Source organism: Lycorma delicatula, chromosome 3, assembly GCF_047948215.1.
Source record: "Lycorma delicatula isolate Av1 chromosome 3, ASM4794821v1, whole genome shotgun sequence".
Classification (NCBI taxonomy): domain Eukaryota; kingdom Metazoa; phylum Arthropoda; class Insecta; order Hemiptera; family Fulgoridae; genus Lycorma; species Lycorma delicatula.
This window is the reverse complement of record NC_134457.1, coordinates 111,608,071-111,628,445: the sequence shown is the minus strand read 5'-3', so window position 1 is coordinate 111,628,445 and position 20,375 is coordinate 111,608,071. Positions and strand designations below refer to the sequence as shown.

The 20,375-nt window shown below is 27.8% G+C and overlaps 1 protein-coding gene across 8 annotated transcripts in view; it reads right to left on the bottom strand.

The window, feature by feature from the left end:
- Positions 1–20,375, bottom strand: part of CaMKII (Calcium/calmodulin-dependent protein kinase II) — a 724,082-nt gene that overhangs the window by 5,670 nt on the left and 698,037 nt on the right. For all 8 annotated transcript variants that reach the window (XM_075360384.1, XM_075360386.1, XM_075360388.1 and 5 more), the window contains one exon: positions 2,943–3,057. In XM_075360384.1, coding sequence (XP_075216499.1) covers positions 2,943–3,057 — 115 coding nt within the window. The remainder of the gene's footprint in view (positions 1–2,942; positions 3,058–20,375) is intronic.

The window sequence follows — 20,375 nt, the reverse complement described above, 5'->3', positions numbered from 1 at the left end:
AATGTTAACTGCACTGAAATGACTAAACAATATAAGAAAACTTCTTTTATTTTTGTATGTTTTTAAATGTTCAAAAGATCTTTGTTTAAAGGACTAGTAGTTTTACAAACTTATACGTTAATTTATAATAGTTTTATAAATACTAATAAATGGCTATTTAACTTAAATTAGTTCAAAATGAAATAGTTAGTTATTGCATGTAAGAAATGTATTGGATTGCTTCTTATTACATCCATTTTAATTGATGATGAATCTGATGAGATTTGAAACTTTTTTTACACAAACTAGTAAGTTTCATATTAACATGTTATTTTAGTATTTTGTTGATTATTTTTATTTAATATTAAAAGTAGCACACTTGAAGAAAAAACTGGTAAATGCATATTTATATTTAATACAAGGTGTGTTCAAAAAGTAACAAGAATTTGGAAAGAATTTTAATTATTTGTTTACATTAATGTTATCCCCTTCAACATAGTCCCCATTATACACTTATGCCAGCGCTTTTTCCAATCCCCAAAACACTTCTGGAACTCGATCTTTGGAATAGTGTTTAGCCCTTTCAGCTATTCACTTTTATTGAATCCCTTCTCATCTATGGCCCTTTAAGGTTCTCTTTATTTTTGGGAATAGAAAAAGTCACACAGGGCCATATCTGGTGAATATGGCAGCTGGGATATCATTACAGTGTTGTTTTTGGCTAAAAATTGACAAACAAGCAATGAAGTGTGAACAGGCGCATTATCGTGGTGCAAAAGCCATGAATTGTTTCGCCACAAATCCAGGTGTTTTTTTTCGGATTGCTTTATGCAAACGGTGTTAAACTTGTAGGTAATACTCCTTGTTGATCGTTTGACCTAGTGGGAAGAGCTCATGATGCACTATACTGTTAAAATTGAAGAACACGGTGAGCATAACCTTCAAATTTGACCGTACTTGTTGAGCTTCTTTTGGTCTTGGTGATCCAGAATGCCTCTACTGGGACGACTGCCTTAGTTTCGACATCATATCCATAAACCCATGATTCATCACCTGTTATGACATGTTTCAGCAATTCTGGATCGTTGTTGACTTCATTTAACGACTCCTGAGCTACTTCCATTCGCTGCTGTTTTTATTCAAAATTAAACAATTTTTGAACAAATTTTGCTCACATATTTCATACCCAAAACATCCGAAAAAATTTCATGACATGAGGCAATTGATATCCCAACATCATCAGCGACTTCTCTGATTGTGATTCGGCAATCATTCTTTCACTTTTTCCCCATTTTCATTTGTTGTTGATGTGCTGGGGTATCTGGGACTACTTGTCATCTTCAACATCTTCACGGTTTCCTTGGAAATGCTTATACACTTGTAAACCCTTGTTTTACTCATAGCAGACTCACCAAAAGCAATATTTAACATTTTTAAAACATTGCTACACTTTATTCCATTCTTATAGCAAAATTTAATACAAATTCTCTGATCCGTTATTTATACAAATAAAAAATCACCGATTGAACCAAAACACATGTTATCCTTTTGACAGCTGACAGCAGACAAACATTCAATATGACTAAAAATGTACAGATACTTGTCAGACATGTTTACCAATACAACAATGCAAAAATCCTGAGAATCAGACTAATACAACCCGCGAAATTTCAAAATTCTTGTTACTTTTGAACACACAATATATTTATATTATGTATATTTTACTAAAAGTGAGCATAAAAAAGAAGCTTAGATAATTCATTCACTGAATATTTATCAAAATTATTAATTTTTTACACTATAATGATCATAACAGAAACTATGCTCTAACTGCCATTAAAGAATCATTCTTTTATTAAATCAGTTTTAAAGATTGCTGACATGAATGATTACATACAAACATTTGGACCCTTTGTAGAATATCCTACAGCAATCCCAGACCACTTAAACAGGACAGATTTAGACACATTTTTTTTGTGACGATTATTCATTCATTATCGGAAATCAAACTTTTATAATTCTCTTTTCGTGATTCTGAGCTTATCTTTCATCTTACCTACAGATAATTATCATATCAGTAAAAAACTGTTGTAAAATGTTTCACTGTAATAGAGAATACAAATTTATAAATTAGTAATAAACAAGAAATACAAAAATTTAGGAGAAATGTGAAATTAAATATGGATTTTTAAGAAAAGTATTACATCATGAGTTCTGCCATCTTACAAATGTAAGATGGCAGAACTCATTTCTTAAAACTATGGAAATTATTAATATATAGGGAGTCACTCCAGATGTATCTTTTTTCCCTACGTAAACAATATTCTGTCATGAAAGGATCCTTGCCTTTTTGTAGCATGTTTTTATTCTTCTTTGTTAGTGCTTTTGTTGTTGCAAATTTATTTAAAAGGAAAGAGAAAAGAGTTTTTTCTTAACAATTTTAAACTATTTTTAGTATTTTACCAGTTTTCATGGGTTATGGATTTCATCAGATCAAGTATAATTTGTAAATGCTTTAATCAATAAAAAAGATATTACAAAAAAAGAAGAAAAATACGTAACAAGAAAATTATTATTATTGAAAGGATTATACTTATTGTGTATATCTTGCTTACACAGAGGGCCACTCTCTTACTTTCTACGAAAAAAGCAAGATGAATGAACTTGTGATGTTTCTTTTAGATACTGTTACCCTGCATCGCTATTAAGCTGATTAAATATGGTTACAATCATTTAATACATTAATCAATGAATAATAAACAAATTTTCTTATAACAGTCTGTAATGAAAAATGAGTAAAAATAGTGAAAATTTTGTAAAATATACATCACACTAAAAAAAAATTAATATACAAAAAAACTTTTACAGAATTTATTACAACTAATAGATTGGAAAAAGAGAACCATATACTAAAATTTTCATAGCACTTAAAATAAATTATATTTTTTAAAAAGGAAACCTACTTGTCCATATACTGTGTCAGTCGAACATATGCGATACAAGCTGCATCATCACCAAGCAGGTGAACAGTTGGATTCAGGATAGTAGTATTAATAGCTTTACAATTCTTCCCGACAACTGAAATGTAAAAAAGATTTTAATTTAAAAAAATACATCATTAAAATATTAAATATAACAATATAATCTAACGTTATAATTCAATTAAAAGTTCTACCAATTTGTAAAACAAAGGAGCTATACAGAAAGAAAATAACAAATATTTTATTACATGGAATATAATAGTAATATGGTACGATAAAATTTTATTAAATAATGTTACAGGAGTAAAATAAAAATTTTCAATTAATAAAAAAAAATGTAATAATTGACCAGATTAAATTATATATTTTGTACAGATTTTTTTTAAGATACTATGTAAGTGTTCAAAAGATTACAAAATATTCTACTATGAGATTTCCACATAAAACAATAAAATAAAAAAGGATAACATTAATAATAACAAGAATAAGATAGTTATACATTGACACTACAATAGTCCTGCAAAATTAATGCATTTAATAATGGATGTAAAAAAGATAAAAAAAGAACACATATTACATAAGGGTTTTTAACTTTCCAAAAGTTCATTAATAACAAAGTACTCATAATTATGTTTAAAAATGGTGAAATGCAATTATAGGCATTTTGGATCATTTAAATGAACTTACTCAGAGAATATGGCCTAACAGAAAGATCTTATTCACAAAACAAAGTTTTTCAATAGAAAAATTAGTTGTTTGGAAGATAGGATCTATTAAAACACCTCCTCTTTTTTTTTGTCTTGGGAAAATTAATAAAAAATTACTACTGTGTAAACAGTAAAAATACAGAAAGATTACAGCTTTATACAGTAAAAATACAGAAAGATTACAGCTTTATACAGTAAAAATACAGAAAGATTACAGCTTTAGTCTTAATATTTATCATTTTGATAAATCGTAAAATGAAATCAACATTTTTTTTTAATTCTTAATTATTTTCATAATCATTCCACTTACAGTACATAATGATACAGTCAGTCATGAACAATAAAAAAATGTATTAAAATAATATACTACTGTGTTATTTGTTATTGGGAGAGACAGTTTAGGAGGCTCAGTTTTACTTAACAGGTACTTAAGGCATTAGGCTTGTTGTGCAGCCTTAACAACTGTTGTGCAATGAACAAGAAATATAGTTCTAGTCAGCTCCCTTTACTAGATACTGGACGCACTGGGCTTTCAGGTCATGGCTTCCTTAACATAGAAAATCTAACAGGGTAAGTCCTTTACCCACGTAGTAGATAATGGAGAAAAAGGGATCAGAAAGAAACCAGAGGAACAAGTGAGGATAAGAGACGAAATGTCAGGAAGACAGGGATTGGTAGGGGAGTGAGGCAAGGATGCTACATATCACCAACACTGTTTAGTATGTATCTGTAAGATACATAATTAAATGCTATCTGAATGGGAAAAGAGGAATAAAGATCGGAGGAAGAAAAATAGAAGGTATTTGTTTTGCTGATGTCATGGTGGAGAGTTCAAGTAAACTGAATGAAGTACTTGATGACTTAAATGAAGCTTGTGAAAGTAAGGGTATCAGGATAACCAAAATAAGACAAAATGTATGTATGGTATTAGGTAGAAAAGAGGAGAGGATTGAGATTAAAATAGGAAATGAAGTTTTAGAGCAGATGAAGAAATTTCAGTACTTAGGGAGCTTTATAACTGATAACAAGACTTGCACAGTAGAAATTAAAACAAGACTATCAAGAAGTAAGCAGCCATCTACTAAGAAGGGAAGACTGCTGTGTGGAAAGTAAATTTTAGGATAAAGAAGAGATTAATGAAATGTTTTATTTGGAGTGTGATGCTCTAGGGAGCTGAAATGTGGACGATGAGAAAAGCTTGTTGACAGAAAACGAATTGAGGCTTTTGAGATGTGGGTGTGGTGCAGAATGATAAAAGTCAAATGACAAGACCATGTAAAAACTGAAGAAATATTAAGGAGAATTAGAGAAAACAAGAAGAAGCTAAATGTAACTGAATATAGGAAACGGGACTGGCTAGGCTATTGTAGCCATTTCCTACTGATTTATTAAACAATCTTCACTTTATTTTAATTATTTTTTCAAATATTTTCATGTTATTTATAATAAATGTTAAATACTTTAAAAAATTTATAACTATTTTTTATTCATTTTAATACTATCTATTTTATGATAATCAATGAAGATATTTACAAGTTATAGAGACACAACTCAAACATATTATCCTTCTGGAGCAATCAGATTATTATAATTTGATTGTTTGTGGCTGTATATAAGCTATGATACTAGTTGTGGGAGTTAATTATAAAATAAAAACAACAGTGATCAGATAATTAAGTTTTACATTGTTTTATTGTGATAGGTTATTCGTTTATAAGCACAAATATCTGTTCTTTCTTTTGACTCATCACAGAGTATATTTTAGTTGTAAAGTAATTCATTGGAAAGATAAGACATTTATGGATATCATGAAATTTACTTTAAAAGTTCTGATACATCAATAACATCTCTAACATAAGCAGATAAAAATAAAATTTATTAACTTATAAAATAATATATTTAAACAGATAAATAGTAAAATTAGGGCAAGCAATTGGTTGTTATCTATCAAGTGGTATTGATATTCATTAAATAGTGTAATCAGTTAACAATCCTTAAATATTCTGAAATTTAAAGATCATTTCTTTCAGTATTGGCATTTTCTTACCGGACTTTTTAAATTTCTCCATTAAAAAAATGGTTAGGTAAATTTTTTATTTTTTAAAAAATATTCATAAAATAGTTTTATTTTAAATGTCACTAAGTTTGGACAGATAGCAGTGATGTCAGTATTAAAGTGAGTAAAAAATTGAATGCTGATTCTAACAGTTAGTTCAGCTGTTCATTAGTGATTCTACTGTAAATTAATAAATCTATTTCAGTGACACTGCTGCATAGTAAACAAAGAGGGAATGGCTCTCTTCAGTTAAAAATATGTGAATTCAACATAGTCAATCAATAAGGTAAACTGAGTCACTAAGTTCAAGAGCCTTGAGTAACTTATAACTAACTGAGTATTGAGCTTTTCAAGACAACTGATCAGTAGTTAAAAAATGGTTGATGTTATAGCTAATTACAGGGTAAACTACAGAACACAAAATTTTTAATGATAGAACAAATTTCATCTGAGGAATCTTTATAGAATTGTTGAATAAAAGTTGTCAGAAGTAACTGTAATATATTAAATTCTAATTAAATTAATTTATAGATAAAATTATTTATAAAAAGATTTGAGTTACTGCAATTCTGGAACTTTAATTGTAAAGGTCTAATTAAAATAATGATTTAAGAGCCTGAGACTAGGTAAGGACAATTGCCAAAATATAACAGGTGTAATATCCTGTTAACAAGCAGTATAATTATGAATAAATGAAATATGGTTATTTAATTTCAAAGATCATTAGCCCCCTCATAATACTTGAATGTATTTTATGAAATTTCACTAATCTACTTGAATTAGTTTTCTTCCATCACAACCAAACACTGATGAACCTGTGCCTTATAATCTCCAGATTTTATCTCTTATCAATAATTTGAGAGAAGGCCAAATAAAAAACTACTTAGGATAAAAGACATAGGAAGATGAATATCATAATTTCTGTATTGAAAAAAAAAACAGTAGAAATACAATGTGAAAAAGAATAATATTGACAAGTGAATCTGTATTGAATAAAATGACAACATTAACAACAAATCATGTAGCTATGACTATATCTGTTATTTTTGAAAATATTAAATTTGGTTCAGTTAATCATAAAAATGGTAATTCTGTTTAATTAATTTTACTTGATAACTTTACTTATCAAAAACAAATATAAAAGAATCTTGAAATGTTATTTATTTAAATTGGAAAACATGAAAATATTCAAAAACCATTTATAAAAAAATTTACTTAAAACCTTAAACTAGATATCCATTTCAAAATTAGTTAAGCTGTCATTATTTGTACATACTTAGCGTAAATAAATAAATATACAGTGTTTCTAAAATAGTGGGCTGGCTATATTTTTTTGGATTACTTGTATTACTACTACTACTACTACTAAAGTAGTACTTACTTGTAAAACTAAACAAAAAACATCCTTAATCCTTAGGAAAATGGCAATTTCTCCTTTGTTCTTCCCCCTATCCACCATTTTGTTATTTTTATATAAAGATTTGTACATCCAGTTTGAATAGAGGAATCACATTAATATTTGGTAAGCATCTTTGTAATAAAGTTTTAAAATTTCCAAAAAAAGAGGATTTAATATCTTTGAAAATTACAAAATGGTGGCCATGTTTATTTTTTAATCTGTTATATCTCAATAAATATAAGTTTTATCAAAATTTATGTTATTGGTAAAATATTAAGCCTTTTATTTTGAACAAAATTACATTTTATTATTTAAAATAGGTTAACAAATAGTCAAGTTATGGCAGAAAATTGATGTAATTTTGTGTCTGTTTTCATGACCTCCACTTTATGTTCAATTCGATTAAATATTAATTGTTTTCATTTATTGTAAATTCTAGTATTGTAAATTAATATCAAATTAAGTAATAATTTTATCACACTAATAGATCTAATAATTAAAAAAATAAAACAACTACCTGTGATAATCTTATGTTAATTGTAGAACATTAGATATACTTTTTTTAAATTAACAGTTAACAATTGTTAAAAGTTATAAGAGATGTTCAAAGGGTCCACCATTAGAAATTACACAAGTCTCCAGTCTTTTTCCAAGAAATTGTCTTAACTGTTCAAAAATTCCGGGAGTATTTCTAATTTCTTGAAATAGATTTTGGATCCTTTGTTGAAGATCCTCAATGTTGGGTATTGGAGTTGAATAAACAATATGTTTCAAAAGTCCCCACCGGTAGAAGTCAAGAGGGTTTAAGTTAGGTGATCGGGCACTGGCCCACTGTGGCCAATCCATTTTTCATGGAAAGTTTCATGCAGGGAATCTGATACCGACTGACTAAAATGTGCTGGAGCTCCATCGTGGTGAAACCACATATTCCCTCTTAATTGTAGAGGTAGGTCTTCCAAAAAATGAGGAAACTTTTCAGTCAAATGAGCAACATAATTTTCTCCATTTAAATTATTTGGTAGAATGACAGGACCTAAAACATAGTCAATAAAAATACCTGCCCATATGTTCGGGGAAAATCTTTGTTGATGGCTATGATGGTTACTTTGGAAGGTACCATGAGGACTCTTGTCACTCCAGATATCCTGGTTGTGATAATTTTCAACACCATTCCTGTTGAAAGAAGCTTCATTTTTATACTGTTAACATGATCAGCAGTAATAATCGCTGGGTAAAATTATTCAAAAGTGAAAAATTAATAACAATTGTTTTATTATTATGTAATATTAAATTTTATTGTGAGAAAATTATAACTTAATTTGATACTAATTTACAATACTAGAATTAACAAGAAATAAAAACAATTAGTACTTACTTGAATAAAACGTAAAGTGGAGGACATGAAAAAGACACAAAATTACAACAATTTTCTGTCACAACTTGGTTATTTGTTAACCAATTTAAAAAAAAAAAAATGTAATTTTGTTCAAAATAAAAGGCTTAATATTTTACCAATAACATATATTTTAATAAAACTTATATTTTGGAGATATAACAGATTAAAAAATAAAAATGTGCGGCCATTTTGCAATTTTTGAAGGTATTTAAATCTTGATTTTTTGCTAATTTAAAAATTTTATTACAAAGATGCTTACCAAATATTAATGTGATTCCTCAATTCAGACTTGATGTACAAATTTTTATATAAAAATAAAAAAGTAGCAGTAACTGGTGGGGGGGGGGGGGGAGAACGAAGGCGAAATTACCATTTTTCCTAAGGATATTTTTTGTTTAGTTTTACAAATAGAATCCGATAAAGTATAGTCAGTTCACCATTTTAGAAAAACCTTGTGTATATATTTATATATACATATTTACAAATTTATAAACAACATAAATATAATATCATAAACAATATTATGAATTACAAACAATGAAGTCATTGATAGGAAAACAATATCTAAGAGCTTTTGAGATTTTTAAATTTAGCAATTCTTTTGTGAAAGCTTCCTACCATAAGAACATTAAACAGTCAACCCTTCCCTAGAATTTTTTCAAGAGACAGGATATCGGTCTGATTGGTTTAAGACTCATGCAATTTCTATCTCTTGACATATTGATGTAAATTTATCTCATGAGGTATGAGTGGTTTAGATGATTTCATGGTAATTTTATTTACACTTTGAATCTGGATCATTTAAAATAACATTTGTTTTTATTCTATATAAGATACACTAATATATTCATTTAATACTTATTATATATATATATATATATATATAAAAAGTATACTTTTATATAAGCATGTATATACTATATAAAATGATTAGATATTTAGAATTTCATCTTAAATGACTTTTGTGATATATGTCATATCATGAATAATAAATCATTTGGTTGATTGGTTTTTAGAATGATTAACCAAAAATGATTACAATGTGAAGAAATATTTCAACACTGTAACACTAGACCAAAATTTAGCTAATGAAAGAAGGCATTTTAATGAGTTATAACTTCATAATTAATAGAAAAAAATATAATGCACACATTTCCTAAAAATGACAAGAAATATTCTGTTTTTCACCCCTTTTTTGGTATATACAATTTCCTCTATGTTCTTAAACATTGAAAAAAATGTTTAAATATGTAGCAAACATAAATTAAAATTGCAATTTAATTTTTACCTCATCAAATGTCAGTTTATTTCAGTAATTCTTTCATTGACTGTGATGTTTTAAAAAAGTATAATCTCAATCGGTCGCATTTTATTTAAATAAGTTTTTGAAAATCATGAAAAGTTTTACTATTGTCAGATTTTAACTAGAAATTCAATATTACTATTTATCAAATTGGGTGTGTTGTTGAAAGGAACAAATGAAATTAATTAAATCAGAAATTTGTAGTTAATGTTATAATGGCATAGTCTGCTCATGAATGACAGTCACTTCTAATAATAAAAACATTAAAAACTAATAACTAGATTTATGGAAGCACAATTAATTTCTTATTATTTTGTTTTACTGCATAAAATAACTACTACTTTTTATTAGTACAGAGTTATTAGTATTCAGTTGATGCTTACATGAAAATTTAATATTTATTTGCAAATAAATTTTTTGTTATATTTTTAATATTTTAAGTGCTGGTTAAATGTTTAAAGTAGCTAAAATTAGAATCTTGTTAAAGTGTTGTAAGTCTTGTTTTGCTTATTTATCAAGGCTCACTGATCAAAAGAAAATTAATCCAAATAACATAATTCTATACAGAAATATATAAAGTTATAATGAAAATGTTTATGTTAATGGTATTATTAAATAATAATAACAGCATTATTATTATGTTAGCATTTCCAATGAATTTTACTTTTAATTATCTAAATAAAAATATTACAGCAAACAGTCTGATAATAAAACTATAGTAACTCTAACTTTTGCTAATACTAAAAGTATATTTAACTTAAACACCAGTTTTAATTTTTGGTGTTAGAGAACACTTTATCATTGATAATATGTTATCTTAATAATTTTCTAGTTATTAAATTGAATATTAAGCTATTATATTTTTGCAAGCAATGTATTTACCCTCATTGCAGAAGGTAATATATGTCCAAAGGCAAATATTTAAAATGCATTAAAAATTTTACATCAGCAATTTAAACAATTATTCACCAGTAATTATCAGACTTTAAACATAGAAAAAACAAGTGTATACAGGTGTAACACTGCTCACTACATGTGTAAAATTCAAATTAATGACAATGATAGTGTTTCTGTTATTCATAATGAAACAATTAGACATTTTGCAGCATGGCAATCCCATGCGATAATTAAACTGATTTTGTTTGGAACAAACACAAACCATTTAGTGTTTTGCTTAGAAATGTATTAATAAACTTTTAAGCACCTTCATTATTAAATATAAATTTTGTATAATAATATTAATATTCATGTCTGAAGTATAGTATCAGTATAGTATAGTATATGTTAGTTCCTTAAAAAGTTAGATGGACTTAAGAGAAGATAATTAAAAGTCAGTAAACAAAAATATGCAAGATTATTGTTTAGTACCCACAAGTATAAATCGTGTAGATGGATAATTAGTAAATTAAAAATGTTAACTTATACATGTGTTTATATGAATAAGCAATCTTTGTTTAAAAAAGAAATCACTTGTTCATATAAAAAATACACAAAAAAATCTACCTATATCAAACCAAACATAACTACTTTTGTGTATGTTAGTACAATACTTCAGTTTACAAGAATCTTATTATGCTTCTGTAGTCATTGTTAATAAATATCTAAACCATTTAAAAGATCTTTCCACCAATTTATTTAAAAAACCATTAATTTTATTTTACAGAAACAATATTATTCTATTTATAATTTTTTAAATAGTACTAATTAAAATGTAATAAAAGAAAAACATGAATTTTCTGCATCTCCATTTAACACATGCATAAATAAATATGTGCTCAGATAATATTCAAAAAGCTTTCTGAGTTGCACTTTTTTGTAATTATTCTATATAAATTCAAATTGTTAATATAAGTTTAACAAATTTTACTTTTTATTTTATAATTAACTGTGTGTATTTAGTGATGCTGGATCAAGGTTTAACCATGGTTTCTGTTAATCCGTCCAAAAAATGCTAACCACTTCCTTTTCTGACCAGTGTAGTGTAGTTATCCATTCCTAGCATGATCACACAATGCATTATTATATACTGATTAGAACAATTTAATTATTGTTCTAAATGATAACTGATTATTACTAATCTATTTTAAAAGACTAGTTTACATAAAAGTAAATATACTTTGTCTCTTCCTAATATGAATATTTAACAGAATACTAAAAAAATATATTTTTTAGTTTCTTATATCATGATTCTAATTTTATAAGAAACACATTTTTGAATTCTTTTTATAGAACAATTTACTACTGGCCAAAAATAATTTTTAATTAATCACTGAAACAATTTACAATTTTATAAGGGGGGAAATAAAGGCTCATATTTTAACTAATGTTCACTACATAATTTTACACATTTGTTTTGTCAGAGCTACAGAGATCAGAAAAATGCAAACATAAAAATAAAAAAACCATGTTTCCTGCAATTTTCTGCAAACATAAATAATAAACTTTTTTTTTTATTAAACTAGTATTTAATAAAAAAATAAAACCATATAAAAAGAACAGGCTTTTATTACCAAAAATATATTATATTCTTTCCAGTTAGTTACAAAACTGTAATAAATGAAGCTGCCTTTCAGTAGCCAAAAGATTATTTTTGAATAATTTTGTTAAACAAAAAAAAAGAATATCAAACTATCTTAAAGAAAATTCATACAGTAACTCTAACAGCACTAACCAGCAAAAATAACTATTATTAAAACATTTTTTAAGAAAGGCAGATGCACACTAACATAAAAAAATATCATCATGCGTTTTCTATCACATTCAAATTAAACCACAACATAATAATAATGAAAGCGTTATTATATAAGTTTAAAGCTTTAGTATATATTAAGCAGTCATTAAATTCAGGAGGATTGGTAGTCATTATGTTTTTAATCTGCAAACATATCTTTTTAAGTTCCTGGATTAAATCTGATAACCTTACAAAATTATACTAAATTAAAAAAATAAATAAACGGCATGCATAGAGATCATCAAAGAGAGCCGTGATACATTCCACAACAATAGTGCTATTATTAATTTCAATAAAAAAACCACATGGTAAACACCATACTTACATGATCTTGTTACAAAAAGCAAGAACAACTAACCACTGTCTTCTTTAGTTTTAATTATTAAAAAATATAAACTCTATAAACTAATAACTACAAAACAATCAATTACTTAAGTATATATTTTCAGCAACACAGTAAAAATTATGTAATTTGAATAAAGATAGTTTTCCAAATTTTGATTTTTAATTAAAGCCTGGTTATCTAAAGATAAACTAATGATAGAATATTTTTCAAGTCTGAGAATTTATTTTATAAATTAAAATAAGAGTTAGGCAAGGTAATTTACAATGAGTAATGTAACCACTAAGATTAAGCACTGTAAGAATTAGTCAGCAAGGAGTGGACAGAAGAACAGAACAGGGTACATAAAAGAACAAGAAGGAAAATAAAAAGTAATTAATCTTAATCTGATTTACCTTATGTATTTTTTGCTAAAAATTTCATATGGAAATGAAAAATGGAATAACAATGAAAAAGAAAGTAAAAGAAATAGATTACTACTACAACAAATGATGTGAATGAATTTTCATTGTCAGGACATATTCAAAACCAAGTTCAATTAATGTAATATTGGTTTAAATACTAACCTTTTCAGAAAATGTTTAAAAAATATATTAAAAAAATAATGTATAATAATCAAATAAATATACATAACGGTGATTAGAAATTAATAATAGACGTGAATGAGACTACATGAAGGAAGAGAAATTTCTACATGTAAAGGAAGAAAAATTTCTTTTGAATGGGGAGTGTAGGGTTAGTTAAAAAAATAAATGAGGACTGATGTTTTCGAATTCTGTGAAAACTTAAAATTAAAGACTAAATAAGTTTTTCTAAATAAGTAAATTTACACCACATTTTGTCATGCTGATTAACTGATTTAGTGAACTACCTTTTATAAAACCATATACATTGTTAAGGGCAAGAGAATGTATGATATTACCTAATTGATTACAGAATAGTAAGAAGGACTACTAAATTCAAGTAAGTTTAGTCTTCAGATTAATTGTTTAGAAGGAAGATTGAAGAAAAACAAATGTACGCAATGACGTCTGTAAATCTTGCAAAAGAAAACCAAGTTGATAGTGTGGAATGGAACAGAATATTTAAGATTTCAAGAAAAAGTAGTAATTGTAAGTACATTACCTATCAGAAGGGAAAATTATAACAGCTATGTAAAGAGAAGGATTATTTACAATTTGTTCCTGAATTAAACACCAATAATAAAATATGTGGAATGCCAAGTAACAACACAGACAATGATTAGACAAAGATGTAATCTTATCCTTTTTTTTATTGAAACAATATAGACTGCTAAGTAATTTAATATTGCAGGTACTCTTAGCACCTGCACAGAACTACTGGTAATACCATTAACAGTTCCTTCTGCAAATAGGAATTGCTGGATTGAGAAATTTGAGTCCTGAGTAATGATCATAAGAAAAAAGTAAAAACAAGTACTAGATGATACTGTTTTTTTAATTGAAACTAAGCATGAGAAGAAGGAATGTTACTAACTTTTCTGTGGGAGAAATTCAATTTGGAAGTAAAGAAGTTTAAAAGAAAGATAATATAATGAAATGTAATACAATTGGAAATTGTTATGAAGGAAGGAAAACAAAATTATTGTATTATTAATTCAAAAATGATGTTATTTTGATAGTAGGGTTACAAAGTAAAAATATGTCTACCAAAAGAAAGGTGATAAATAGTACAGTGCTTTGAAACAGAAAATTAATTTTCTAAAATAAAATGCAGAAAGAATTAAAAGAAATTCCTTGTAAGGAGTAGATATTCAAAAGAAGTAATTGAGGAAGCAGGATTTAACAGATATGTTTTGTTAAAAGATTAAGAAGAATAGAAATGAATTGGTGCATAATAAGTTAATGGCTGATAAAAAAAAATTATTACTCACTCAACATGCAATATCATTTTCAACTAAATCAAACAGAGGAGATGAAAATATAAAACAAGTAAGTCTATTATAATCAAAAATAATAATAGTTAAAATAGTAATTTAATAGTTAAACAGTATATATATATTTACATACAAGGTGTATCACGAAGTTCTCCTAGAGCTTTCATAACCTATTCTACTCATGAAAGTAATGAAAAAAGTTCTAATAAACATATGTCTTTAAATGCTTCATTAGCAAGTTACAGCTAGTGAAAGATTTTGCTTGGATTTCAGTTATTCCAGTGAAATGAGGTTATACTGAAATTTTTAGGACATTACATTAATTAAGGGGCAGAATTAATAATCTCTTATGATCTTTGTCCTGAAAAATCAAAAAAATAGGTCTCAAAACTGTATCTGCAGTATTTTTTGAGAAATCTAGGGGTGAAAACCAATAAATTGGTGAAAACCAAACCAATTGTTTGTTTGGTGTACAATAACTTTGTTAAATGGGAAATAAACACATACAAATTTTAAACAATACTTATAGAGAATTTAATTCTGAACAAAATGGTGTAAGATAAGATTAATAAAACAAAGAAAAGTTTGAAATATTTGAATTTTATTTAGAAACAGTACTACACTTGTCAGAAAAAGTACTTATTTAATGTAAAAAAAAACTAATTTTTTTTTTTTTTTGGTGATGAAGATAATTTGTAAAAACAAAATTTACAGTTAAAAATTAAAAAAAAATACTGTAAATTTCACAACAATTATAAAATAAAAATTACTTAGATAATAATTTTTTTGTTATGACAGAAATACAATAAATTATTACTTCAAAGCTGGCAATAAAATAACAAGAATGCATAAAACTGTATTAGTGTTTAAATCATTCTGTAAAGTATGTTAAGTATATTGGGTTCTATGATTGGTGCTGTTGTTAGCAAATATTTTCTGTGAATTTTAGTTTCAACATGATCGGTTTGCCATTGAAGTAATAATGTTCTTATTTACAACATAGGAATAGCTGATATGGTTTCATTTTGGGTATGATAATGGTAATGCTACAGTGGCTGCAATAGAATATGAAAAACATTTTTCACATCGCAGGTTTCCAGATCCCAAAACAATTGACGTGACTTTTTGCAATCTTCGTAAAACAGGATGACTATCTAGTATTTGTACTAGGTAAGAATGACCTGTCCAACATGACACTGTTATTAATAAACTTATTAATGATGCAGTTCAGCAAGGTCCAAGCGTCAACACATGATATCTTTTTAGTGGATCGGAGTTTCACATTCGATGGTTTGGAAGACACTTGAACAAAACAAGTTTTATCCTTATAATAAACAGCCAGTTCAACATGTAGACTCAGGAGATGGTCTGTTTCACTTGGAGTTCTGCAAGTGTATTGTATTTCCGATGGAATACAAATTGATAGCTCTACAAGTATAATTGTCTAGATCTACTAGCATTTTTTTCAAGAATTGCCGCAGCCACTTGAAAATGTTCCTCTAGCGCTGGGATGCAAAAGTACACTTCCAGCACAATGGCACACTTCCCAGTCATCTTTTATGTTGTTCCCACTCACTGAAATCATCGTTTCCCTGAGAAACAGATTGGTCGTGGAGGTTCACATTCCTGACCACCAAGATTGCCAGATCTAACATTTTTAGATCTTTGCATCAAGGCATGGATGAAAAATATTGTATACAAAACAAAAATACATTCTTGGAGGAATTAATTTCCCACATTACGGATGTGGCTGAACAAGTTAAGGAAAGCCCTAAATAATTAAAAAAAACCAAGAAAAGAGTACAGAAGCATGCCAAGAAATTTGTTGAAAATGGAGAGCTAATTTTTTAACATTTATTATAAACTGGTATGTATAATTCACTTATGTCTAGTAGACTGTTTCTAAATAAAATTCAAATTTTTCTAACTTTCCTTTGGTTTATTCAACTTATACTATTTTGATCAGAATTAACTTTTTTACAAGTATCGTTTAAAAGTTGTGTTTATTATCCATTTAACAAAATTATTCAAATTTAATTAGAAACAAATCAAACAAACTAAATTGAAAAATTGAAATGATTTTGGGTGCAAATTTGTGTTTAATTTTAACAACATTATTTACAACAGTATTCTTAGAATTAGATTTTCTACAAAGTAAACTAGAAATTTTTATTTGTTTACTGGTAAATTAACAAAGTTATTTTATCTCAAATCTAAAAAAGTGTATTTTCCAACAAAACTTTTTCGTGTTTATGCTATTTTTCTTAAAACCTAAGCGAAATAGATATTTGGGACCATTTTTATTCAATTTTTTACATCAAAAATCATAAGGAAGCATCAAATTTATCCCTCAATTTGTCCCCCAAGAATTTTAATATGGTTAAATTTCACAGAGGGAGCAGAAAGAAGAGGCTTTTGTGAGCAGAAATTTGCTAATGAATTGTTTTCTCACCTATGTTTATATGAAATTTTTTTCTTATTTTTGGCTATAGAATCATCTTCCAAGAGATTTCTGTACAATTTCAAGCCACTTTGTACACAAACACACACACACACACACACACATGCTTGCAGGCATCTACAAAATAATAATATATCATTGCTGAAAAAGGAATATAATAATTTCATGCACCTACCTTAAGAAGGCATAATGTAATGAAATAATTAAAAAAATATCTTCTACTAATAATTGCTCTTAATATTCTATTCAAATAACAGAAGATTCAGTTTCAAAGAAACTGTTCCCAGTTGAAACTGGGACTTAAAATTTATATTATTAAAACTAATAACCTAAAATCAACATTTAGATGAGAATGGTAAATTAATTGTATGCCAATATTTTTACATTCTCTTATGTTAAATTAATAAATGTATTAAATAAAATAAGAAAAGATTATATACTTACAACTATCACATGTACAGTCAAAAATATGATATTTCTTTGATCGTGAGCTGCAGTCAAGAGACTGTACTAAGTCGTACAGGCTTTATCAGGCAGATCTAGTAGTTTATTTCTACTAGAAATAAACTACTAGATCTTCCTACTTATAGTATAAATAAATTACAAGAGACACCATCAATCTCAATGATTTCATAATTAAGTACAATTTATTTTAGGATTATTAAAAATGTAAAAAAAGTTAGTGACGTCCCACCACTGAAGAAAAGTCAATTAGTCCTAAGTTGTCACAATGAACTGTTACTATATAGCTGACGAACTACAGGTAGATTTCTATAATGGTGGGATAAAAAAACCGGGAACACAATATGATTAGTGTTTAAACATAAATTTTGACTATATAAAGAAATGAACAAAGTTGGTTGTAAATAAATATTCTTATTATTACATGTTTTAAATTTATTACAACCAAATGGTTTCTACTTTTTGGCTGAAACTTACATCATTATAAACACAGTTTCATTTTGTGTACACACTACAGATATATACGGAGAATTTAATGATCTGTGAAAATGCTGTACTTATACAGCTAATTTGGCAATGAACTTATTTGCTTTGTGTTAGTTTTATATTAAATGAAAGGATATGAGGTATTATATAACTAAAACTTTTGATTTTACATGTACTAAATTTAATGAAAACTTTTGCCAAATTTAAATTTGTGTTGAAGATGCTCACAAATTGTTCACAAAGATGATCACATACTAAGAAGGATCAATTTCGGTACTATTCAATTTTCTGTCTTCCAGAAAGAAAACAGTTTTAGAAAAACTAATTTGAATATCATAAATTAAATTATTTAAGTGAAAAGGCTCGGGAGCCTATGAAAGGCAATAGGGCAAACCTAAATTACTTTTGACACCACTGACTTTCTGGTGTGACTCATGGAAGCAAGATACTCTGAAAATTAATGTTTTGAATATATAATGTTTTTCAATAGGTAGGTGAAAAATACCAAGAATCAAATCTAAGTTCAATTGATTTAAATGGCAACATACTGGTTATGTTGCCATTTACGGCAACATGTATCCTTGGATGTAATACATCTCGACATTACATCTGAGTTTGCTAATATTGTATCACAATTTTATTAACTAACTCTAAAAAAACCACAGTTCTTTGTTTTTTATTTTATTTTCCTTTGCTTTATTTTTTTTTATTTATATTTCAAACTCTTGGAAAGAATTACAAAACACATTCCATAAAGTATGGGTCGTTGGCTTATGTTTAAATATTAGTGGGTCTGAACACAGTTTCATGCATGAAGGGCCACCACCTATTGGCTATTTACTGTAGTAGTTGTTTTGATTCAGTTGTCATTTGCCTGCTGGTGAATGCAGATTGGAATGTCCGTGACAATTGTTTCTCTCGCCAGTTGTGAAGTGCGTGCTGTGATTCGATTTTTGTGTGCCAAAGGGTCTTCCAGCTGCTGAAATTCATCAAGAGTTGTGACTAATGTATGGACCTACAGTAATGGGTAAAGAAAAGGCTATCAATGGTGTCGAGACTTTAAAATTGGCTGTACAAATGGGCAAGACGAAGAGTGGAGTGGTAGGCCCAGTATTCAGACTGATGAAATCGTTGAACAAATGAACAGAAAATTACAGTGTGATCGGCAATTGACGATTAGTGCTTGACTGATGAATTTCCACATGTTGGATGTACCTCTATCTTCACGATTGTCACAGAAAAGCTCAGATATCACAAATTGTGTGCAAGTGGGTACTGAAAATGCTCACTGACCAACACAAAGAGCAAAGATTGTGCAGTGCATGAGCGTTTTTGTAATGCTATCAACAAGCTGGAGATGATTTGTTTTCCCACATTGTTACGGACGATGAGATGTGGATATCATACACTAATGCAAAATCGAAACAACAGTCAATGCAGTGGCACCATTCAAGTTCCCCAAAACTGAAAAAGTTTAAGCAATCTTTGTACTCGAGTAGAAACAACTTGGCAACTGTTTTTTTGGGATGAAAAGGGCATCATTTTGGTTGATTTCATGAAATGTGGACCAACAATTACAGCTGACATGTACTGCAAAACACTCACCAAACTGAGATGTGCGATCCAAATTTGACGATACGGGAAACTGTCAACCAGTGTAATCCTTCATAACAACATGCATCCTCACAGTGCTGCCTTAACCAAGAAAAAGATACAAGATTTTCATTGGGAACTTTTTGACCACCTTCCATACAGTCTTGATCTTGCACCTAGTGACTACTTCCTCTTCTTGCATTTGCAAAAGTGGCTTAGGGACAACCATTTGAAAATGGTGAGGAACTCAAGACTGCCGTTGTCAACTGGTTTAATTCCCAGGCAGCAAACTTTTATGCAGGGGAGTTAAAGAAACTGGTGCAGCGTTACGAAAAGTGCTTAGAACTGAATAACAATTATGTGGAAAAGTGAAGTAGATATGTAGTAAGCTAAAGCTGTAAGTAAATACCTTTTCTCATGAGTTAATTTTTTTTTTAATGACCAAATGGCCCTTACTTTATGAATATGCCTCGTAATAGTATAAATTCAATATAATACTTCTTCTTTTCTGTAAGATCAGACATTTACAGTCTTCAGCTTTGTACTCTAACTAGTATGTTTTCATTTCTATTTATTTTTTT